The following is a 25,238-nucleotide window of genomic DNA, read 5'->3' as shown; positions in this document are numbered from 1 at the left end:
AATGGAATGGGACTTTTCAAATTACTTTCTTTCTTTGTTGGTCATAATGTTGAAACTAAACTTGTCTTTTCATAACCCAGCACGCCCTGTACCAGTCATGTCATGAGGATGAGAACGACGTCCAGACAATCTCACATAAGTGCCAGGTGGTGAGCAGGGAGGAGTATGAATGTCTGACTCGCATTCAGAAGCCGAACAGTACCTCCCCAGACCTCTACTACCTGGCTGGGACGTATGACCCCACGGCTGGTCAGTTGGTCACTGCTGAAGGGGTTTCCATCCTGTGTTGAGCCTCCATGAGGACACTACTGAAGGACTCCTCTGACTTTACCGATATGACAGTTCAGCACTGGAAGACGCAAAATTGTTCCCTGGGTATGCCTCGATGTCCCATGGACTAAATGTCAACACCAATGCATGGCTGTCTGAGGTTACACACTGGAGTCTATTGGCATCTATCTTTGTTAGAAGTGAAGGGGATGTCCATAACTGGTTGATCCTTTCAAGAGGAATAGTAGAAAAGTCTGGGTCTTCCTGGGCATCGCAAAATTCAATAAGTGGCGTTTCAATCGTCGAACTAATCTCTTTTTAATAGATCCCATGTGATTGACAGCTTCATAACTGGTTTTAGGACTTATGCTTCCAGCTCCTATCATATGTCACCAAAGGAGAGCTGAGATCGCAATGGACTGTGCAAAATACCACGAGGCTGAAGAGTCTCAGCGGACCAATTCTTTAAAGGTAGCCTTACCTGAGGGAATGGAAACGAAAGTGAGGCACGGGGCTCTCCCCAGACCTCTTCATTCCAGGGAAGTTGAAAACATGTAAAGGATGTAAAGTTGATGTCTGTAAATATTTTTGAAAATTTTCCCAATCAAGCCATACACTTCAGTACCTCTCGCCTGTCTTAACTGTTCAGGTGTACATTGTACAGTTCAGTTATTGTATTGTTGTCTGTTGTCTATATGTACATAAAAGCTATTTTATATAGGAGTTTATTGTATATATATGAGATGTATCTTTCCATGTTTGCGATTGATTTATTTTTATATGGGTGTGAAATACATTACCTTGTTTTTCCTTTGCTTTGGGAAGTCAAGATTGGAGATGTTAGTGTTGCACTGCATATGCCCTGCTGAGACAGAGACAGACAGAGCACAGACAAAGACAGAAGGAGTTAGTCTACAACAGGACGAGACACACTTTCTGAGAGAGAGGGGTCATCCTGTTTTAAAATAGGTCAAGTGGCTTTTTGGTATACGTGTTCTGTAACTTTGCATTTTTGTTATCCTATTAAAAAAAAACAAATGAGAGAAAAAAACAAGAGAAAAATTATTTATGTACCTCTCAGTTGGTCATCGTCACGAGGCAGATCCCAATGGACTGCAATCACGGGTCAAAAATGGTTTAAGAGTAATGATATGTGTGAACCCTTATGACACAATATCTGTGTGTGATGAGTGTCCTGGCATCACTATAATAATGTCCACTCAAATCAATTTAGAACAAGACTGGGTCTTTAAATGAAAATGTGTTAAATCATTTGCATTGCTCTCATGGATGCATTGGTTCAGCCCATTATTACTTACAAAATACCAAAGTGTCTTTAATACCTTTATTTTCTTTATTTAAATTTAACATATGTCAAGCACCTGTACTGAACTCAAATCAGAAATCACTGGTAACTTAGAATACTTGCATATACTTGCATATATATTGGCTTTGCATTGTGACAATGGTTTCTTGCACATGTACCTGCAGTTTTGTTTAGTACAAAACATTGCAGCTAAAGGCCGCCTGGGAGTGTGACTATGAAGGTCAAGGTACTGACAAAGTAAGATGTTGAGTGCTGACAACAATGTTGGAATTAGTATATTTTAGTTTCATCAGCCATCTTTGTCTATTTTGTACAGTACACGCACATACTCAAATGCTAACTGTGAAGGACAATCAGATTCACAAAGCAATGGACACAGAGTAGGTTCACTCAATCTGAAAAAATTCCTTAAGTTTATTTAATTTGTGCCAAGTACATTTTGTCTGTTGTTTCTTTATTTGTTTTGTTTATGCAATCTTAAGTATTCTTTGTTCACAAAGTTTGTTTGTTTTTTGTTGGCCAACGTTTTATTTATTGTCATTTTTGCTGTTTGTTCATGCCAAGAGCGCTTTATGAGAATGTGACATTGTTTTTATTGGTGTGATGTCGCATTTGCATTTCTTAAATAAAACTGGTCTTGTAGAGGCCATGTAGTGAAAAGAAATAAAGCAACACTGGATTCTTCTCATCCACAATCCTCTGTGATTTAATTCCATTATTTTTGGCTGTGTCCCCTTCATCTGACTCCATCTGCCATTTCCCACCAACACATATATGTTACACTCAGCATTTTTCACCTATTTTAAAAACTTGATTTTTATCAGTTTGCACAATTTTGCTCCACATAAAAACAAAAATAACAAAATCTTCAAAGCAGTAAAAAATGTCCTACCTTCACCAATGTGTGTGAATGTGTGTGTGATATGAACGTGGTTGCGTTGACATTAGAAAGCCACTCCTCACTGTAAGTGACAGAAACAAACAGGGTGAGATATTACAGAGAGACCACCTCAGAGTGGAATAGCTGAATATAAATGAACATGATAAATTGAATTTTGTCCTCCAAATGGGACAAGTGGACACAAAAGAGACAAATGTCTTCAGTTCGTGACGAGCATGAGCACTTTACTCCTGAAAATGAATAAGGTGGGTTTCAGTGCATTTTAAAAGGAAGTAGAAAAACCGGAGTTGTGAAAGTTTATGAACATGAACATATATGGAGCAACTAGCTCACACCGAGGTGTGCATGTCGTCAGCTGATCCTTTGACTGAAACAATCATCAGTCGAGTCAACAAGTCAAAAAGGCGTCTACATATCCAGCTCACACCTTTTCCCCCGTAACCCTCCCCCAGCCTGCACCTGTTCCAGTTTCTAATTACTCGACGTGACGATAGCAGCACTTGCCTCGCTGTGCATTATGTATATCACATATCTCATTTATATGTGTTTGTGTGTGTGTGAGTGTGGGGTGTTGGGGGGGGGGGCTCTGTTATTTATACCCCTTTGGGAGCTTTAGCATGCTCCCCTCTGAATTTTTGAGGCTACTTGGATTTATTTAAGCAAAATTCAATAAGCACGAGTCCTTTTTCTGCCAAATTCTTTTATTTGTTGCGATAAATCTTCTGATGTGAGTGTCTCTGGCTGAACTAAGTTTATGTGAGCTTTGAGTTCTTTAGCAAATAGAGCCGGATCTGTCACAGCATCAAATAAAGCCTGCCGGGTTTAACTGCCAAGCTCTGAAAATATGATGTTGACTGATTCAGAGAGAAATGTAAATTTTCATGATTCATGATACATTTGCCCATTTTTCTTTTAAAATGAATTGGTTCTTTGTTGGGGTGGTAGGAACTCATGAGGTGGAGCCAGAAGCTGAGTAAAACTACATTTTCTCCCAAGCCCTTGAACAACTGTGTCAGTGTTCAGTGTGGGGATTTGTCCGTGATTTAGAAAAGTGCAATTTCTGTATTCGTGGTGTAACTCAAAGGACATAATAATTAATTTAGGATCAAGATTTTTTATAAAGGATCTAATGATCAAATATCACAACAAAAGAGTACAATTTTATTCAAATTAGATTCTTGTCTCTCATCAAAATAAAGGGAGAGGTATACATATCATATCTCTTGAATGGAGAGTATATGTAAAGTAGGGCGCTCTCTAGTGGAACACAAAGCATGCTGCATCACACTAAATAATCTTGCAGACTAATTTTGACTGAATATAGTGGAGAACAATGAATTTTTAGTAGTGAAAAAATATGAGCAGAATGTGTACCCCCCTCCCCCCCCCTCCATTCATTATCTGGAGCAGCAGGTATATTCATCTATCCCACTACATTATCCATAAGCTTCTTCTGAATCGTTCCATTTGCATACATGCTCATCTGCCTGGACAAAGCCAATCTCTGTAACCTGAATACGGGAAATAACCACTGGCTCAGCCCGAAGGAGACACAATATGGGTCAGTGACCTTTCTCTGCAGGCCCAGGGGTCTTTTTGTCCTGCATTGAGCCAGAGCGCTGCCACCCCTCCCCCTAATGCCTAGACTGGGGCTAATGGGCACATCAGTCATCCCTAACAGCAGCCCATCGAACACAAACAGAGCTGTTTACCACCACAACCTTTTGTGTTGACTGTGGCCACTGCCCCGTGTCCGAGCCGGGGCCCTTCCTGTATCAGCGGCATGAGGGTAGGACGGACTCTCCTCACCGCTGGAGCTGAGAACAGAGTTAATGAGTGTGTGCGTGTGGTGGGGTGGGGTGGGGTGGGGGGGTGGGGGTGTTTAGGTTACTGTGTTTCGAGAGGATTTGCTTCATTACTTCTGTGTGCATAAAGATATCAAATCAGGACAAGAATGGCACTCAGTAGAATGCATACCTCTGCCAAGGCCCAAATTCAACTGATTTTTATTTGGATCTGCACCGAATAAAACACACTCATAAATAGCAGTCCCCTAAACGTCCCTGTGTTTTTTTCATCCATAAATTATTCTCTTAGAAATGAACAAATGTGTCAATGAAACGTCCTCATCGCTTAATGCTTAAAATTAAAAAAACAAAATTTCAGGCTAACAAACAAACAAACCTGCATTAAATCTCTTTGCCAGAGGTAAATTGAATGGCACTCAGAGTGCGTACCTCCACCAAGGCCCAACAGTCCCCTTCAAAACACATTTTTTAACACACTCGTAGTGATATCAGTTCCCTAAATGTGCCTGTTTTTTTCATCAACATCCATGCGTGAATCAGTCCGTGCAAAAATCCCTGTATCCGCACAAACATTTTTAATAGGTGCTTCCCTGACCCATGTGACATTCTTCTCTCAAGGTTAGCGGAAATACATTGAGTTTTTTTGTGCAGTCAAACAAAGAAACATACAAACCAGCCAGCAAACAAACAGACAGGGAGACATAGATAACCTCCTTGGCAGAGGCGATAAGATTCATCAGGGCTCTGATAAAAACAATCAAAGTTGTATTTATTTTGGACAAAGTTTCCACAGTCAACTGACCATGCAGCATCCGTATCACTTAAACAAGTCAATGCATCAGAGTCGTCTATTTCTCTCCTCATTTGGTCTCCAACCTGGATTGTGTTACTTGACGGACCGGCCTGTCTGCCTCACTTTTCAGTGCCTTTCTGGTTCAGCTCGCTCAGCATCCAGGCTGTGTTGCTCCGTGTCAACAGGAGGAATGCTTTGCTGCACAAATATCTACACCTCATAAATTTCTCGCCCCCGGGTTGACCCTGTCTGGCCCCTGACTCTGAGGGGGTTGAACGGGGGACAGACAGCCTGGTGTGCATGTAGGTGTGTGTGTGTGTGCGCGCGCAGCAGTGGGCTTGAGGTTAGGTCTTGGGTCTTAACAGGGTGCTGGGAGAAGAGAGCAGGACAAACACATCACTCAGATGTTGACTGCGTCTTCTTCGTGAACGCTAAAGCCTTGATCGTTCCTCTTTGAGCTTATCAATAATAAAGCAGTTACAGTCACTGTAAAATAACCTCAACCATCCTGACTGTAGTGAACGCAGAGGCTTTCAAGCCGTTCCATTACGTAGTGAAGCAAAACATAGAATATCTTTGATGTCTACATACAAATATTAAAGATTGAGATGTACAAATGAGAGAATTGTGGTAGTTTTGTGTGCATAAATGAAAAAGCCAAAATTACAGGAAAGTTTGAAACATTTTCCGTGGTAAACAAGATCCCATCGTTTTGCTTCACGTGCTTGAAACCTCCAAAAGCTGAAAGCGCGTGCACGTTTACAACATGCGTAATGGAAGGCTTTCAGGGGTGCGCTGAATGCCGAACCACCTGCTGTTTTCAAATACCTACACTTCCTCGTGAGGATATCCTGGACTAATGCGTTCTCCTGACACACACACGGCAGCACACAGTCCACTCAACTGCTCTTTGTGCTGCGTACGCTGGCCCACATCCAGCCATGCCACCTCTAATCCATTTCTCCGTTGCTCATTATTAGTGGCTTGTAAAGATTCTGTATCAGCTATGCTAAAAGGGCTTTTCACAGTTTTACATGGGATTACCGTTGCTCCTCGCTAGACGCTTTTTAATGTCTTGTTGTGCAATGCAGTTGTAGTTTGTCTTTGAATGAATGACCATGGAAAATGAGTTTTGAGATTCAAATGAAGCTAATATATTGCGGATTTGAACGCCGCCATCTTGCACAATTGAAGCCAGAAGCAGCCCACACGTGCTCGACCAATCAGGAGTCAGTCTCAGCTGTCAACAATGTTTCACCCTGATTTTATAGCATTAAATAACTAATTAAAACCAAACTTATCAGAAATACGAACGGTTGAACAAACATCAATGTGATAAGAACTACCTAAAACGACAGAAACCATCTTTGAGAAAACAAAATTTTGATTGTGCACTTTTTTTAGTCTGCTCCAAGTCCCATCCACTAACACGGAGGAGGTGGGGTTTATGACCTACTGCAGCCAGCCACCAGGTTGGTAAAGAGACGCTTTGGCTTCACTTTTGGGGGAATGTCGGCCATCTTTATATACAGTCCATGGTTCATACGGCTATTTACAGAGGAAGGTAGATTTGGGTAATTTCCTGACGGCAGTTTCGAAAAAAGGAGATTTAATGAGCACATGGTGTCAAACTACCTCAGGTGTGTATCCAGCCTAATCTAGTCACTCTGCTGCACAATCATGAGATGGATGCAGTTTTTTAATGGTTCTCTGCATCAAAAAGATCAATTATTTCTCTTTTCTAAATTTGGAGAAAAAAAAAACAATGGTGTAGTTCAGCTGGTTGTCACTTGTTGCTCCTATCCTGAACTTGAGTTTGATCTATCGAACTGTGTGTGTGTCTGTGTGTGTGTTGCTTTTGTCGTGTTGCAAAGACGTTACTGTGCCAACAGCCACAGTTGTGCTCTCACTGTCCACAGCACTCTACTGACCCAACAACAGCAGGAAAAGTTACAGCCTGCAATAAAAAGGGTCAGGCGCCTTCTCATACTATCCAATTTGTAAGTGCTGAACAGCTGGTTACACTCTATATCTCATAAATAATAAAGGAAGCCCTTTGGCCTTCCTGGAACAGAGATCAGCTATGAACTCAATTAATTAGTTGCGCACAAAATCAAATGGAATTAAGACGTGTAGTTGGTAATGAATCCATAGACTATAGTGTTACCTTTTCAAAAGTGAATTACTGGAACTAGTCTCCGAGGCAGCAGGTATGACTCTTGTCCTAATTCTTGTAATTATCTTTCCCATCAAAATAAAAAAACATTTAAGTCACCAATTATACAGGACCCGAGGCTGTAATAGAGTATTATTGTTTTGTTCTTTCACAAAACTCACCCCTTTCTTTCCACACCTTCCTCTTTTGTGGTGTTTGTGCATTCCTGTGTCGACAACCCCTCCGTCTAGTTCTCTGGGGTGTTTACCCCCTCTCCCGGTAACTCCCGCCATCCCATCTCTGTTTACATTGCTCTTCTCCTCTATTTACTCTGTGCCCCAGCACCCTGGTGCACCGCGCTCCAAACAGCTGTTCCATTATGGGGAGAGCAGCCGCTTTAACCACACAATGCTGCCACACAGCTCTCTCTGACAGCCCACCGCGGTCGCTACCACGATGACTGCCTGGGTCTGCTGGCACGCCTGCCATTGTTGCCATAAAGCTCAGCCTTCTTAAATGCCAGAGGGGCTTTTGGGCATGGAGTCAGCCAGGGCAACTGTCAGAGATTGTCTACAAACCGCAAGACAAATTTGCCAAGTTCAGCTTTTGATTAAGTGTCTTGTTTTGTGGTGGTGAGTTAAACAAGCAGCAATCATATCCAGATGATCTCAACTAAACTGGCACAAACAGCTCTACAGTAGAATAAGGCTTTTTTTTTGTGTCATTACAAAACAAACTGCATTTTCATCCTTTTCGGTTAATTATCTATATTTCCTGCTCCTTCATGACATCATCCGCAGGGGCCATGACAATCCTTCCATCATATTTCTTCTGCCTGGCTTGCTGTCAGGTAAAAGTAAGACTATTCTCTAACTGACTGCCTTAGGGTCATTCTACACTATGAATCTCCACTGAAGTATTTTTACCCTTCGCATGTTCTTTTTCCTGCTGCTGTGCACAGCTGGTGCTGAGTCAGGAGACAGGAAACCTGGAAGAAAGGCCACCGTGCATCCCTAGGCTCCCAGCAGATTGCTCCTGGGCCCTGTGGCTACAGGGACAGGAGACACTCCATTTATCACAATACAATAGCTGCTGCCGAAGGCCAGAGAGGAATATGGGCCTGTCTTGGTCTATATGGTGCTCCATGTGTATATAAGTGCTAATATGTGGAATGACATCATGCTGTGTGTGTGTGTGTGTGTGTGTGTGTGTGTGTGTGTGTGTGTGTGTGTGTGTGTGTGTGTGTGTGTGTGTGTAGTTGTGTTGATTAGCACAGTAATATTGTACAGTAAGTACCACATATAAAGAGCTGGTACCATCCAATCTAATCCTTTAAATGTGAAATAATTCTGACCTGAGTGACACGAACGATAAAATCCATCCATTTCATGTTGCTATGGTAACAGTATACAGTGCCAAATACACAAACATCATCCATTTTACGATGGCCAGTAACACCTCATGATCTGAGAGCTACAGATCCCATTCCCTCTCACTACATTTTGGTTCAGAGATAGAAAATATAACAGTTCTTCATTAAAATGTGTAAAAAAAGTAAAAGACCTATATTTTGTTGACTTGTACACTTTCATCATCCAAAACGATTCCACCAGTTTTATTTTAGTCGCCTTTACACGTCATATCTGCTTCACGTGTGGCTTTGCCCGTTTCCGCTGGCCAGTTTTTCCTCTTCCACTGTTTTTATTGGTCAGACATAATGGATCCCGAAAATGAATGAACGTGACATTAAATAAAACTTTAACCACAGTCGTGAACATGATTTGCACCTGAGTTGCGTCAGGTAGATTTTCATCAACAACTCCCACGATCCCACGCTGATCCCTAGCGGCCAAAGTTACCTCAATAGCTTGTAATTGTTTAACTTGTGCATTTTCAATCAGAGACTGAGGGATAAGCTTATTTCTAACAAAATCACCGTAACCCCCACTTACCTACATCTGTCCTTTTTTGCTGGTTTTATTCATTTTGAGAACCAATTAGAGACTAACAATGATATTTTGTGCAGAAAGGGAAACCAGGCGGCTGATAAAGACATCTTCCAAGAAATTTGACAGCAGATAGACAAATGAACTCATTTGTTTAACATGAGATCTATTGTGTCGTTTTGCGAAGCTTCCTGAAAGAACAAGAAAAATAAATAATAAAAAAAAGAGAGAAAGGAATCTCTCCCCTTATCATGGGATGCAGGTGGTCGAAAAAAATGATACCGGGACCTCTCAGGGTGATGAAGACACATGTGTACAGAGGTTTAAACTGCCCAGCACACACACACACACACACAGACACACACTCTCACACACACTGATAACCTATTTCTCCTGTCAGGCGTACCTCTCTAGTAGCCTCAACCACGGAGAAAAGGGATATCAGCATATATGGCACGAGTAGTAAGTAAGCATATTAGAAAGAAAGAGAGCGAGAGAGAGAGATAGGCAGACCAGGGACTCATGCATGCCTATGTGTGTGTATAAAAGTGCCAGTCATAGCGGGATATAAAAGAATTCGGCCCAGCTGCCAGGCCCCCAGCCCTGGTTTCCCGAGCCCTTAAACACATCCATCACTGGATGGCTCCTCTACTCTCCGCTCCTCTCCTGCTCATTTATATCTAGCACTTTTAAAAATATACAATCTGCTTAGATACTCTGCAGTCATAAGCTCCGTGGCACTTGGACATCTCATCAACATGAATTGAAGCCTCTGGGCAACTAAACCAGGCTTTGATCAGACATTTTGGAGACATCTCTCATTTTCTTCAAACAAATCCATTGGGGTTGGTGTGCTAAATTCGAAACAAACTCAAAGCACTAAAATGTACCTTGTGATGCAGGAAACGGCCTCAGCCATATACAATCTGCTTAATAAAGAGGTGAGATGCGAATGTAACTATCTGAGTATGTGAGCGAGGAGAAGAAGAAGAAAAAATGTCAAAGAGAGGAGGACGAATAAAGGGAGAAAAATCTCTCTGAGAGAGGAAAGGCAAGGGCACAACATATTCAGGCCGCGCTATGAGATCAGCTGGCAAACATCACTGCAGCCTTGGCGGAGGGAAATCGGCTTCCATCCCATGAATGGCCTGTGACAGCTGATATGTACGGAGACCCAATTTCACCTTATATCTGCTCTTGAATTTTAGCCCCTCCACCTGTCAGTGGGAGAGAAACAGAGAGTGAGTGAATGAAAGAAAGAGATAGAAAAGTCGGGATCAGGCCATGCTGCTCAACAGCGGGGGAGAAAGTGAAGGAAAAGGAGACACAGAAAGATGTAGACAAGAAAGAAAATGAAACCTAAATGGACCAATTCAGTTGGCGGAGCCACACAGAGCGTTCACCTGAGGCAGTCTTATGCCCTGTTTGTGTCTCCATGGAGACAGGACTCCTGAGTGTGCACCTCTGTACAGACTGACAGTCATCCAGTGAGTTAGTCCTGCTACTAATATACACGCAATTTCCTTGACCAGATCAGTGGAACGAGCAAACCTGTGGTGAAGTCCTCTTGACTGATGGGGATCAGTGCAGAAAACTGCTGTGCATCCTCATCAATGTTCAGATTCATTTCTTTTGCTCCCTTTTCAGTTCATCGCTGACACCCAGTCATCATTTTAAGAGACGTTTCATGTGCGTGTGATGCTTTCATTTTAATGTATAGCTCCCATCGCATCAGATAAAATGTTTTCTCAGCTGCTACGAGGCATTTGCTGAGGAAATCTCCAGCTTTGAATATATTAGGGTTTAAAGACTCCGAACCAACTGGACTAAAGACTTGATAACATCTTAAACTCTGGTGCCTTTAGATATAAATACATCTAGAGTACAGTGCGTATCCGTTTTGTAATCTGCGGGGTTTTGAGCCCTGAGGCGGTTGTCCTTAATGACAAGGCTTTTCTGTCATCTCTCCCACTCAGCTCTCCATCCAGACCATAGGAACCAGATGAGAGGCTCGAGGTGGCCTTTGTCTGGGGTCTATTGGCTAGTGTCGGCTTACAGGCCCCACTCTGTACACACGGCACATTATGGAAGTTTTAATAGGTGATCAGAGCAGCTGTTGGCGGCACAGCGTTGATTTACTGTGGCTAAGAGAGGGCTTAATGACTATAGAGGCAGACAGCTCTTAGACCTTTGATGTGCGCCGGATAATGTAATAGGATCAGGTAGCCCCCTGGGAAAGTTGCATGTACACCCATGCAATAGCATGAGCGCACACTAACGCAAACACTCTTGGAAAGACAATTACACAGTCTAAAAGCTCCTCAACAAGTGAATGCCAACCTCCCGCTGCTGTACAGTAGACTGAAAACAACATATGGGTTTGACTTGTGCCACCAGTTGTGGCTTTTGACGCTCCGAATGTCCACACATGAACATATAAACACACACACACAAACATACATCCACGCACAGTTGTGTTGTCTGCTGACAGGTGCTGCATGCTCAAGGAAATACAAGCTTACCCAGCACAAACAGCCCCAGTAGGCTTAGCACCTCAGCAGAGAGCAATTGGAGTACTTATGCAGAAGCTAGCACTATTCCGACCATGCAACATCCGTCGGGGGGGTCAAAGGCCGCAAATTCAGTTTGCACCTTAAAGACGCCAATATCCTCTGTTTTACAGTATGTAAACCACACAGCTGGGCAAACAACAGGGCCTGGCCAAAGAGTCTTGAGATGGATTAAACGTCGAATGATTTACAGCTTTGTCGAAAAAAAAAGAATTAAATTGAATTAAATACTTGTATTTTCATGGAGGAGAAATTACACACACACACATTTCTGAGCCGTAATCATTGCTGTAACAACTGAAAATCTCTGCCAACCTACTGTTTTTAACCCAAACACAAACCTCTAGCCCGGGCCCCATTAACCAATCTCGGAATGATAGCTAAATTGTCCACTAGCATTTCCGAGGACAGCCAGGATGTAATCAAAAACAGACGGAATAATCAACAAAAACGCTCTCTGTTCGGGTAAGGATGTCTCCCAAAAGCACATGAATTGCATTGAAGCAGGCCCGGGGACTGTGTGAATGATGTTGGGCTACCGGCATCAGCCAAGTCACTCAGTATCCCAATGCCAAGTGAGTGGATGCCAGGCACTTCCTGCTGTAAACAATCTACCCAGACGGAGGAAGAGGGGAGGAAACCTCTGAATGAGAAACAACAGGAGACGGGGAGAAGACCCAGTTGTTCAATGAACATTTCCCCAGTGAACAAATGTGCTCAATTTGTCAGACAAGCTACGGTAGTCTGTTTGAGGGGAATGTGTGTGTGTGTGGGTGTGTGTGTGTGTGTGGCAGGACAAATGGCATCTCTCTGTGTAGATGAACACAAACCAAGTGCTCAGGGCTTATGGAGACAGACGTTGGATATACAGCTTGGCTGAGTTCACACTTCATAATAAAGGCTCCCTCTCCTTTTTTTTTATTTTTATCACTCTCTCTTCCCTCCAATCGTCCGCTGTACTCCAACTCCCGGCCTAACTGCCGTCCTCTAGCCAGTTCCATTAGCTATCAGCACCAATATTTATCGCATGTGTCACCATGAGTAGCTACCGTAGCACTGACTTTGATCCCCGTGTGTAATCGTCTTTCGAGACAGTAAGGTGAACTTTTTTTGTTTTAATGCACGTACCTGTGATGATCCTAAAGGTTTTGCACTTGCACTGTTTCAGATACTCCCCCCTCCCCCCCCGCGGCTATTAGATCTTGCCGGGAAGCTGAACAAACATGCTCCTCTGATCCTCGGGAAGAACGGAGGGTTTGAAATCAACACGGGAGCAGAATAGTGCACAGACGGTGTCGCCAGCTAAGAGTATTTACTCACTTTGGTTTAAATCGCACAGGAGAATTTCCCTGTGTCATACATCTGGCTTTTGAAGAATGGCAAGATGTATATCTCTCTGCTAATTCCCAAAAATCTCTGTCTGTCTGTACGTATGTGGAACTCATATCTCGAGAACCGTTCATGTTATCGGCTTCACACTAGGCACACAGGGCCGAAGGAAGTGCAGTGTTGAATTTGGAAATGCAATAAGTTAAATATTAATAAAGTTTGAATAAACTGGCGACCAGCGCTCTGTAGCAGCGGCGGCTAGAACTCTTGAATATCACGTTGGCGTTCATAACAATAGGTGCTGCTTTATGAAAAAAGACAAATATACGTTTTTCTTCACCAAAACTTTGAGTAAACAGGTGAACAGCTCTTTGTGCGGCCGGTCTTTACTTGCTGTGGCTCAATTACTGCACTTTTACAGTTTCAGAAAGAAAGCTACTACCAGAATCACCACAGGCAAACAGCCCATTCCAAACAGGCAGGTTTTAAAACCGGCACTGCACATGTATATATAAGCCTTTGACCGAACAGGCCAACATGTGGAGACACTGAAACACGTATGTTTGTGCATAATTTGCCATAAACGCATGCACATGCACGCACAAACAACCAAGCATCGTCAGAATTAGCTCCAGATGCCAGCTCATATAGACATCCTCTCTCTCCCTCACACACACACACACACACACACACACACAGAAAGAGAGAGAGAAGCACATTTTTACAGACACACAAATACCTGTCATTGTAATTCACATGATCGTTTCACTTTATATGAAAGAGACAGGGAATTGTCAGGATGGCAGAAGCTGAGGCCTCGTATTAGCCCTGCTGTCAGAGCCGGTAAGCAAAGGATGACATCAACATGAGCGCTCCTGTCCCTTAAAGCTCACCCTGTCTGCATCGCAACAAGAGCCCAGTCTGCAAACGGCCAAACACAGCGACCACCACCGGTCATGCAACATCGATGGGGAACAGCTTTTTTACTCCGTACCTATTTACAAACTGCTTTCCCTAAGCGTTGAGGTATCTTCGTCAATAATGTGTGGCACTGACGACGGTGCAACCTCCAATTAAGTTATTCCACCGTCTCTCTGCATGAGCGGCTCTCCGTCTTCGCTCCTTGGCGACTGTGGAGGAGGAGGAGAAGGAGGAGGAGGAGGGGGTGGTGGTTTAACAAGTTTGGCTCCCTCCAAAAACAAATGACAGCCTACAACACAAATGTGGCATTACAACCGAGAATTGAAAGGCTTGACATTTACCAAGGCTCATTTATATGGCTGCCCACACTTAGCTCATTGGCCGCGCTCATTACGCCGGGTAGAGCCGGCGCGAGGAGTCCAGGGGCTGGGCTTGGTTTGGGGCTGGGCAAACATGGTGGGGTGAGTCGTTAACGGCCTGTGGGAGGATCGTCCTATAGATGAATGAACACCTGGATTAATGGGGTCAGTGATCACCAAGCTGCTGAGGAAGGAGAATCCCAGCCAAGGCAGCCATTTTACATTTTTACTTTTACTGCATGTCTCACGGGTCGTTTTCCTCTGCTGGATTTAGAGAGGGCCGCAGTAGAGTCCCGAGGGGGCAAAAGACAGCAAGGAAAGGACATTTTTGGACCTAGTTATACATTTACGATTTTATAAACCCTCCAGCGGGTGTATACTGATGAAGATTAACTATTGTAATTGTTTTTACAAAGAAAAATGAAAATGTTAAGAACATGTTCAATTGCATTCAATCTGGCAAATATGTGTAACGCCAACTTTCTAATGATATTTCATTTTCTGAAGAATCTTCATATCATAGTGGAATTTACTGGGGGTGACCACTGTGTCAGTTTATTTGTCCGATGAAGACATTTGCACTTTAGTCCTTTGAGCGTTAGTTGGCTTTAATTTGCCAGTAGACAACATTGACTCCTGTGAAAGTGCTTTCAATAGCAAGCTGAACAGTGAGGGTGCTGGCCCTTTAAATGGAGCTGTGAGTGCTTGGCAGGCTAATAGATGCAGTCTAAAGGTACTAATGGATGGCAACCTGAAAAATGGTCTTATCTGAAAAGGTCCAGGACAGTTATAAATTAAATAATCGCGCTGGGCACATTAATCCATGTTCATGCCCTAGGGGAGACCTCAGCTCACCATTTGATCTGTGTGTGAGTGCATGTATACAGTATGTGTACGCCTGTGCACGTGCACGGCTAAGTGTGTTTGCAAGTAACCAGCCACCCTTTCGCTCATTTTCTCCCCTCCTTCAATCATTTTCTTTTAGAGCTGAACGGTAAAAGGTTTTATTATTCTTTTTGACTAGGACCTCCGGCAGGGGATACCAGGAAAGAGAGAGAAGAGTGTGGAATAAAGATAAAAAAAGATATGAAGACAACCCAGACAGAAACAGAGAGGGAGAAATTGTGCTTGACCACTGGACCACAACAGTTTAAATGTGTTGCAGGTATCCAGGATTCCTGGAGCGTTGGGCAACCCAGACTATAGGAGGAGTGTCTGAAAGACAGAAGAACGATTGTCCTCATTTGTAAAATATTTCAATAATCAGAGCATCATGGGATATCAGTGATAATAGGTCCTTAGAGCAGTTTCATGGTTACTTCCCATTTTTTATTTTGAATACCTGCAACACCCAAATTCTGTTGTGTCTCTTACTGTCTAATTTTGACCCGGGCAGTTGTTAAATGATTTTTTTAAATCATCTTTGCTTCGTTTTTGTCCTATTTTCCATATTTCTTGCAAATATAAGTTACAGGAGCTTGTAAAAACAACAACAACGAAAAATTAACAATAAACTAAGAAAACGGTTAAATGGATTAATTGATGAGACTCTTCTTTATCAGGTAGAGAAGATATAGATATAGATATTTCTCGTCTCTCTGCATAACACAGTGAACAGGAGCATCTTAATTTATGAGAGAAAACAAACCGGCTACAATCTATAGTCAACAGTGCCATCTACTGGGCATTTGTTAGTATTATTATACCAACCATTACAAATACTCCTGTGTATCTATGCAAACATATCAAACTTACTTTGGGTCACAGATATATAAAAAGAAAATGATTCAAGCTAATTTTTGTACAATTAACTGAAAGCTGGGCTGGGTCCCGAAAGAGGCAACTCAGCCTGGTAAGCAGTGACATCTTTCAAACCCCAAGCCATTTCTATTAAAACAATAAGTAGTCTCAGAGCCCAAAACAAAAGATTACTTAAGCAGTGTGACTGGTGTGTTTGTCCAATACTTGACAGAACTCCTACATATGCACAGCAACTGTTTTTACTGACTGTGTCGGCAATTTAATAAGCATGGACAGTTTCATAGTTAGATAATTAATAATGCTTGGTATCTCGCTATGGAAATGAACAAATAAGATAGATAGGTGGATAGATGGATAGTTGGATAGCTGGATAGCTGGAAAGATAGATAGATAGATAGATAGATAGATAGATAGATAGATAGATAGATAAAATTGATCTAGGGACATCCTAACTCTTGTGATTTACAAATTAATAAGTACGTTGATGTATTACATTTACTGATGTCAATGCCTCATACACCTGTAATTGTAAACCCCTAATATGCACTTATTCATGGCAATGCTGCCATCTAATGAGCACAGGGTGAAAGTACATGAAAAATAATTTACAGTATAGTATATTTGTAAAAGATGGATTGGGGTTATGTGCGTGTGTAAAGGTTTTTATTCACATTTGTATATTTTGTTTTGTTAGTTCGGGTTGTTAAAGATAATTAATTTCTGATTACCTTATTGAATGAAAATACTTTAAAGGAGTTTTGGAAAATTAAAAAACAAAGATGAATTAGTCAGAATACAATGGGACTGAGGAGGCTAACCTTGAGTTTTTCTCAAAAGGATTGAGTTTGTATGACTCATCGTCTGACCTTGTCAGAAATCAGATGTGTATATAGTTGTTCCAAAAAGCCGCTCTCAAAGGCAGAGTGAAGAACTAATCATCATAGAGAGGGACAAGAGGCAACATCGTCTCTCTTCAGAGATGTCATTGTGTTGCACTTCACTATTCACAGGGAAAGTGACAAAAATAAACAAAAGAGAACTAGAAAGCAACAAGTCCATTAACCTGAATGACCAGAAAGCAGAGAAAAATACTTTTGGTATGACGCACATTCATTTCCTGATTGGTTCTTATCGGTCACAAGGCTCCAACTAAATGCAAAGCATTGCCAACCTTTACTTTCAGTGAGAGTCCCAGCTCATAGTCAGTCCAAGATAAGAAATCCCTGGTCTCTGCCATTGCTGTTTCCCGTTCATAGTATTTTCTGCGATTACAGAACCTACAGCAAATTGACAAACCGCTTCCAATTATCACCAACAAGCACATGACCAACTATGAATGTAAATGTTAATGTGAAATGATATGGAGTTAAATCTGGAAGGAGTTGTATTGTATTCTTATTAACACGCAGGTTTAAAGGGAAAGCTAGTGTGGATGTATTCTGTGTGACAGTAATGTAACCTTTGACAGACTAACCATTTTAACCCTTTAATTTGTTGTGTTTTTAATTAGATTTTACTAATCTTTATATTTAGATTAACATTTGAGCATTAACCATGTGGTAGGGTTCAATATGCCAATCACTCTTAACTGTCAAGTCCAATAGATTAGACGTGCCTGCTAATTATTATTATTAAACTATTAGAGTATTAAACTAAAGTAAAGACCCAAAGGATTTTTGCTTTGTGCTGTAGCTTGAATCACACACTTTTGTGTTTTTGTATTTACAGTGCAGATGTCTCTTTGGCATTGTCCTCAACGTCCCCCGGGAACTTGAGGGAAAGAGGGTGGTAATGCTCTTACAAAGGTTGATCTTGGCGTGCACTGTGACAAAGGTCACGGGGCAAGAAGTTGCGACCTCTATTGTCAACTGACTGACAGAAAAAGAGGAGGATTAGAAAGAATAAGGTTGTGCGTCAACCAAGGTGTAAGTGGAGGAAAGGCAAATGGGCAATGCTTGTACATTCAAATGTGACCTATTCAAATTCGTCCAAGCTAAACTCACAGAGATCACAAATTCAAATGTCTCTGATGACTTAAACCGAACATAATGTTGCTACATAGCTCGTCTGAACCTGCATGTGGAAAACTGGGATTATAACTTTACTAAAGAAACCTTTGTACTGCTTTTGGATTTAAGACTATTCTTCTAAATCAGTCGCCCATGCATTTTGACCATGGTCTGAAGCAATGTAAAAAAAAAAATGCTCTTTGTGAAAACAAGCGGAAAACTTATTCATGGACAGGAACTGTAATTCAAATTGTGCTTGTATTTATGCCCATGAAAAATACAATCAATCTTAGACAAAATCTCCTGGAAAGGGGACTCGCACGAGAAGGAGAGGCAGCAGGAACAACAAAAGCACCTTTACTCTCTGGACATTTTCCAATTAGGTTGTGGCTCGCCAGCAGATCAGAGCTAAGATAATCCGAGGGCTGGATGTAGCGTGGCTACGAGTGTACGGACCTAAATATGAGAGTGAACCAATGGGGAGTCAGGTTGACAAATGAGTGTGTCAGTGTGAATTACAGGGAAGGAAGACAACATGGAGGAGAAAAGAAAGAGGTGAGAATATGAGGAGGAAATATGGAAGAGATAGAGAAGGAGCCTGCGTTGAGAGTGTGCCGGGGAAGGAGTGGGAGGAAGGGAGGTTTGTGGTTGGTGCACTGGTGTGTGACGTCAGCGGCTTGTTGGATTGAGGTGCTGTGTCCTGCTGATTTTAATCCTAACTCATTAAGGAACAGGGAGCAAGTGCCCGTGCAAGTCCTCTGGGGAGAGAGAGAGAAAGTGACGAGGGAAGGAACACTTCACAACTCATCTAGAGAGCTAAGTGGAGCTAATTTACGGCTTGAGAGGCGGAATAAGGGAGAAATCAAGCATTTTATTCTTGCTTTTCTTTCTCATGCCCGCTTTTCCTCATCACCCTTTCCCTTGTTTGTCCTAAGTCTCTTTGCTTTCGATCTTGACGTGCGGCCTGTTCAAGCATGCCCACAAACGGAATTAACAGGGCCCTGAAGCTGCAGTTTGGCCTCATTAACTATGACAACCGCTACCTGACCGCTGAGGCCTTTGGCTTCAAGGTGAATGCCTCGGGCACCAGCATGAAGAAGAAACAGATCTGGACCTTGGAGCAGGACGAACAAGATAGCCAAGTGGTGTTCCTCCGCAGCCACCTGGGACGCTACCTGGCCTCTGACAAAGACGGAAAGATCTTGTGTGGGGCGGAGAAGCCTGACCCCGACTGCCGTTTCCTTATCGTGCCCCAATCGGATGGTCGATGGGCATTGCAATCGGAGCCTTACCTGCGTTACTTTGGAGGCTCGGCTGACTACCTGTCTTGCTTTGCCCAAGTCGTTGGAGAACAAGAGCTGTGGGCCGTCCACTTGGCTTTACACCCACAGGCCAGTCTGCTCAGTGTGGCACGTAAGCGCTATGCCCATCTGTCTTCCTCAGATGGAGAGATCTCCGTGGACAGCAACATTCCCTGGGGAGTGGACTCCCTCGTCACCTTGGTATACCTGGACGGCAAGTACAGCTTGAAGACCTGTGACAGCCGTTTCCTCAGGAATGATGGCAAACTGGTGAAGGAGAACAACAATAATACCAGCTTCACCCTGGAGCTAAAATCTGGCAAGTTGGCCTTTAAGGACTGTGATGGGAAATATCTGACCCCAATGGGTCCGACAGGGACGCTGCGCTCAGGTCGATGCTCCAAGCCTGGAAAAGATGAGCTGTTTGATCTTGAGGAGAGTCATCCACAAGTAGTTTTCCAAGCCGCCAATAAAAGATTTGTCTCGGTCAAGCAAGGTAATCAGTTTGTAGTGCAGTCTTGAGAAAAAAAACACATTCATGCAATTACAGTACTTCCTTATCTAATGCTAAAAGTGGAGAGTTTGATATTTACAAAAAATTGAGGGCTCTATCCAGTACAGCAGTAAAAGTATAGTGGCGTGATAACAATGTTTACTGTAAAGAATCTAAATGGTCTTTTAAAAGAAATGAATGTATTCAAAGTTAAGCAAGGCCGAGGTTTCTAAAGAGAAGCAAAGGGGCATGAAAAGAATATGGCTAAACATAATTGACACAGCAATTTCAATCAGTGTACCATTGTGTTAGCATGTACTGTAGGACTCCATTTTTAGATCTTTTAGGAAGGCAAAAACACTACAGTTATGAAATACTCTTCACCAACCTTGGGTCACTCTGTGGGTGATGTTGGTTTCAGATCAGTGGTCCTCTCCTTTCATTGGTCTTCTACCTTATTTTAGCATCCTGTTCCCTGAGTGTCTCTGTTTAATCTCCACAAGAGTTTTGTTAACTTTTAAGAAAACTGACACATTTTGTAGATTTAAATATTGATGCTGACTAAGAATCGAGTCTGACTCTCTGTAAAATAGCACAACAGTGTACTTGGAATGCTCTTTGTACCTTATTGAGAGGAGCAGTGCCACTGTGGGTGTGAAGTAAATTAAAATATCACACTGTGTATAAAAATGAGGGATTCAAATTAACTTGAGTTGCCCTGAATTAATTTGATCTTCACAGTTATATTACAGTGACTTAATGAGCAAATCAGGAACATTTAGGAGCTAATGAGAGAGGGCCCTGTCTTTCTTGTTTACTGTACATGCTGGAGTGGTTGACAGTCATGCTGTGGAGGTAACTGTAGTAATGGGCTTTGTCATTTCCACCATGTGTCCGTTGAAGATTAAGCAGAGTGCAAATGACTCCAGGGCGGCTCTGTGCCCCATGGGTGTCAATTACCACCAATGGAATGTAAAGCGTTGCAGCGTCTCACTCTTTAGACTATTGTATCAGGCGAAATGCTCCAAATTATGAGAAATTATATTCGACCGGTGTGGAGGTGAGGTGGAAGCAAAAAATAGCAGCAGCCAGACATATCAGTTACAAGGTCTCTTCAGAGCCCTGCAGCATGTGATCTGCTCTGTCTTTTATTAAAACTATTCAAGTAAACAATGTGGGGAGGAGAGGGGAGTAAACATGGTTCTGTTACAGGTTGTTAAAGCTTTAAAAACACCATTAAATCGACTAACAGCATTAACGACAAACAAGAAAACTATAGCTTTAGACTGCAGTCATCATTATGTTTAAGCATTTATAGAACTCTGCTTTAAAAAATGGTTGCTTTCGGGGCAGTATTTCAACAATGTGGCACTTCATCCTCATAATATGGGGCAAAGAATCACATTTTTGACTGCGGCGTTTGGCCTTGTGGCAGTTTCACATTTTTTAAGGAACAAGGCACTGAAAGCTGCTTAGTGGGCCCTGCGGTGCAGATTTGCATTTCACCACTCAGGGAATTACAGCAAGCGAATGAACAGGGAGGGTGGAGGGGTGACTGTGGGGGATTAGGGTTGTAACAGGCTTAAGAGAAAGGTTGAAGGATATTTCTGTGGCATCTAATTTGAACTACAGCAGACACCGCTACGTTTTGTGTGTCTGTGTATTCTCCACCACCTGACACACCCCACCAGACAGAGTTAATACATGTGGATTAGGTACATAACACTAGGTTGGCTGCAAGTGAGGCACTCAAGATAAGTCAAACGGTGCTCTAACTGATTTAATTGAAAAGGCAGAATATTAAGCAAAATTTGGAGGTAGTTCTGTGTTGGCTTTAGCTTTGGTTGTTTGTGTAATGGGACGTTAGCACATTGCACATTGAGATGCCCCTGCATTACCGAAGCTCATTTGCTCAGCTCAACAGGAATGCTGAAGCAACATCACTTCCAGGTGATGACATCCACTGGAGTGGGCAACACTTTTATCATTTATGATGCTAGAACCCTTGATTGCTATTAGCAACCAGGTATATTTTGGAAATAGGTCGGAATCATAGAATACACTTTATATATAGCTCATTGATGTGTCTCCACTTTATCTCACTATCCAGAAATTATCCCAGAAACAAACGCTGCCATCTTGCACATAACCCGAATCTGCACATTAGGGAACAGGGGATGGGGTCCTGTCGATATGTGTTCGACCAATCGCGAGAGAATCATGATATAGTTTAGTCCATGCCCCATCCTTTAACATGGAGGAGGCAGGCTTAATGACTAACAGTGCAGCCAGTCATGCTTTAGCTTCACTTTTGGGGAGCAGTCATGTTGTCCATCTTTATATATAGTCTACATCTACAGAATAAAACAATGCTGAATACGTAATGGGTGTTTTCTCTAGATAAAATAATGTGACGATATGAAATTCATTGCTGTGACATTTCATTCATCTGCCCAATAAAATGCTTTATGTGACCTAATAACATCCGCTGCCCACATGGGGACACACAAGTCTTGAATGAGTCAGTTGTCGGTAGAACACTGCTTTAGGAGGAGGAGGAGGCATGGATGTAATTATATGAATTATCATTCTGCCCACAAGTCTCATATTGTAATAACTGAGGGAGGAAATAACATTTGGTGATTCAGGTGGTTTAATGGCATTAAAGAGGATGCAATGTTGTAATCCACAATTTCCTCTGAACAAAAGCACAACTGTCAAGATTTCCCTTTTCCCTTATCACCAGGAGTGAGTGTTTCAGCCAATCAGGATGTGGAGACAGACATGGAGACCTTCCAGATGGAGATTGATAAGGAGAGCAAAAAGGCGATGTTCAGGACCAATGGTGGATCCTACTGGACCCTTGTGTCTCACGGAGAGATCCAGTCCACTGCCAAAGAAGTGTAAGATGCGCTTGTAGCTGTGAGAACAGAGATTTCTTCAATGTTTCCACACGCCGCTTACCTGATCCTCTCCACCTGTCTTTTTTCCCCCCAGAGAGATCAACACAATGTTTGACATCGAGTGGCGAGGACAGAGGGTGGCACTCAAAGCAAGAAATGGAAAGTATGTGTATACAAAGAAGAATGGGCAGCTCTCAGCGGTCAGCGATACAGTGGGTAAGAGCTTTGAAGCAAGTGATGCTGGACATCAAGTGCTGTGTGTGTTTGAAACTGCTGCCACGTGTTCAGCTCTGATGCCCCAAATGCACAAGAGTTCAGCCGTATTTATCCTTCTCTGCAGGTGACGATGAATTGTTCCTGATGAAGCTCATCAACCGCCCCATGCTGATCCTCCATGGAGAGAATGGCTTTGTGTGTCACCACAAGAGCTCCAACACTCTGGATGCCAATCGATCCGTCTACGACATATTCTCATTGATCTTCAACGATGGCGCCTACAACATAAAAAGTCAGTGTGCGTGCACAACATACTCAATTTCAACAATGCATATAGTTGTATCCTGTTTTAGATAATGGTGATTGAACAAATTGAAATATAAGTCACTGATATCCTTCTGCAGGTGTGAGTGGAAAGTTCTGGTACGTCTCTAGCAGTGGCCTAGTGTGCTCCGATGGAGAAAAGCCAGAGGACTTTTTCCTTGAGTTCCTGGAACACGGACGTGTTGCCATCAAGGGCTCCAATGGCAAGTACCTTCGTGGAGACCAGGGAGGCACACTTATGGGTGATGGTACATGTGTCGATGCATCTTCTCTCTGGGAGTACTGATCCCTTCAACAAAGGTCCTCAAAGAGGGCAGAAGATGTGGTTGCAGAACTCGCTTCTCTCAGCTCATTGAGGCGAACTGACGGGGTACCATTTTCCTGCCTGTTTTTATACTAGCTCCCATGCCGGGTCTGTTTTTGTTTGTTTTTTTAATTGGGAAGAAGTGAATGCTAGAGAGGTATGTGTGTGGTTTTTTTCTTGTAAATGTTCAACGGTCAATGCCAACATCAAAGAACACACAGTGTGTGAAAATGTGTAATTTCACAAATAATGAAATTAGAAAGTCACTGTCCAAATGCTTCCAGACACGTATTTTTTTTTTCTTTTTTCAATTTAGTTGCAGTGACAAACACATATCAGCCACACTGGTCAGTCAATAAAGAGAAGTTTAACAGTTGTGTTGCTCCATAAGTTGTTGTATCTTTCTCTGTTTAGCCTTCACAGAAAACATTAAAAATATCTTCTAAAGGTCAAAATCTATGCAGGTTGTTCTGTCTATCAAAACCAAAACAAATGTAACACACATCAGTCCTGACGACATCAGTCTTGACGACATTCACAAATATCCAAAATCAATCATGGGTAATGATCTATCAGTGTGGCTTCATCTTAGTTCAGAAAAACAGTGTGTGGACACAAAATTACCTTCAATTGTATAAGGTAGACACGCATCAATAACTGTGAGTGACTGTTTCCAGGGACATTTTCATTTATCTTAACATAAATTTAATATAATATAAAGCAAATAAAGTGGATAGGAACAAATAGACTACTGTATCAGGCAACTCTGCAATGCTGATGACTTAAACACACAAATACTATTTGTTAATATAGATAGTTATTAAATACAGGAATACAGATACATGTCATGATCATGAACAAATATCAGTAGAGATGTCATATATCCATGTCAGGGACAAGCAAGAAACCAAAAGGGGAGCACATTGAAAGTATCTGATGGACGATACATCATTTTTAATGTACCAGGTGGGAACTCAGGAAGTGCTTTGCTGGTGTTCTGCCTGGGGGCCTTAAACCATACTGCACTCTGTATCCCTTTTTACCCTGTACTTATGTTCAGAGTGGGGTGGTATAATTACTTACTGGAATACATATGAGTGGAATGCAACAACTCATTAGACCATTGAAACAGAGGAATCCTGAAATGTTTGCTTACCCACACTCGAGCTGAAACGATGACATTTATTTATTTTGTGTTATGTCACTTCTTGTTTTCTAGAGAATAGTTCAATCATTTAATCGTCGTCATCTAACATCCATTTCAATACTGGACTACAAATTCAAGAGGATGATTCAAAGGAGGATTTATCGCAAGGCTGAATTACAATTATCTAGGTGTGCCGAAATATCTTGACACGTGAGTCTCAATTTAATCAGTAAGTGTGATAGCAACCCTTTCCCTACACCGGAAGACCTTGTCTCAACACTTTTTTAATCACTGGAGAAATGTGCGGTTAAGAAAATCACCTGCAAATGTGTTTTTGCTTCAGTCGGGAAAATATTTGAAATGATTTGCAGATAATAACAACATTCTGTAACGCTAAACCA

The 25,238-nt window shown here is 42.3% G+C and overlaps 2 protein-coding genes across 12 annotated transcripts in view; both read left to right on the top strand.

Annotated features, from left to right (window-relative positions):
• LOC118123000 (BAH and coiled-coil domain-containing protein 1) overlaps positions 1 to 2,292 on the top strand; it is a 69,376-nt gene extending 67,084 nt beyond the window's left edge. For all 11 annotated transcript variants that reach the window (XM_047343739.1, XM_047343736.1, XM_035180021.2 and 8 more), the window contains one exon: positions 81 to 2,292. In XM_047343739.1, coding sequence (XP_047199695.1) covers positions 81 to 290 — 210 coding nt within the window. In that variant the 3' untranslated portion in view covers positions 291 to 2,292. The remainder of the gene's footprint in view (positions 1 to 80) is intronic.
• Positions 2,293 to 18,822: 16,530 nt separating this feature from the next.
• Positions 18,823 to 24,145, top strand: fscn2a (fascin actin-bundling protein 2a, retinal). The gene is made up of 5 exons (XM_035179749.2): positions 18,823 to 19,946; positions 22,690 to 22,846; positions 22,941 to 23,062; positions 23,187 to 23,354; positions 23,467 to 24,145. Exons 1-5 carry the CDS (start codon positions 19,124 to 19,126, stop codon positions 23,670 to 23,672), a joined length of 1,476 nt encoding a protein of 491 aa, XP_035035640.1. The 5' UTR covers positions 18,823 to 19,123; the 3' UTR covers positions 23,673 to 24,145.
• The last annotated feature ends 1,093 nt before the right edge of the window (positions 24,146 to 25,238 follow it).

Source organism: Hippoglossus stenolepis, chromosome 16, assembly GCF_022539355.2.
Source record: "Hippoglossus stenolepis isolate QCI-W04-F060 chromosome 16, HSTE1.2, whole genome shotgun sequence".
Taxonomy (NCBI): domain Eukaryota; kingdom Metazoa; phylum Chordata; class Actinopteri; order Pleuronectiformes; family Pleuronectidae; genus Hippoglossus; species Hippoglossus stenolepis.
This window is presented reverse-complemented; position numbering and strand designations above follow the sequence as displayed.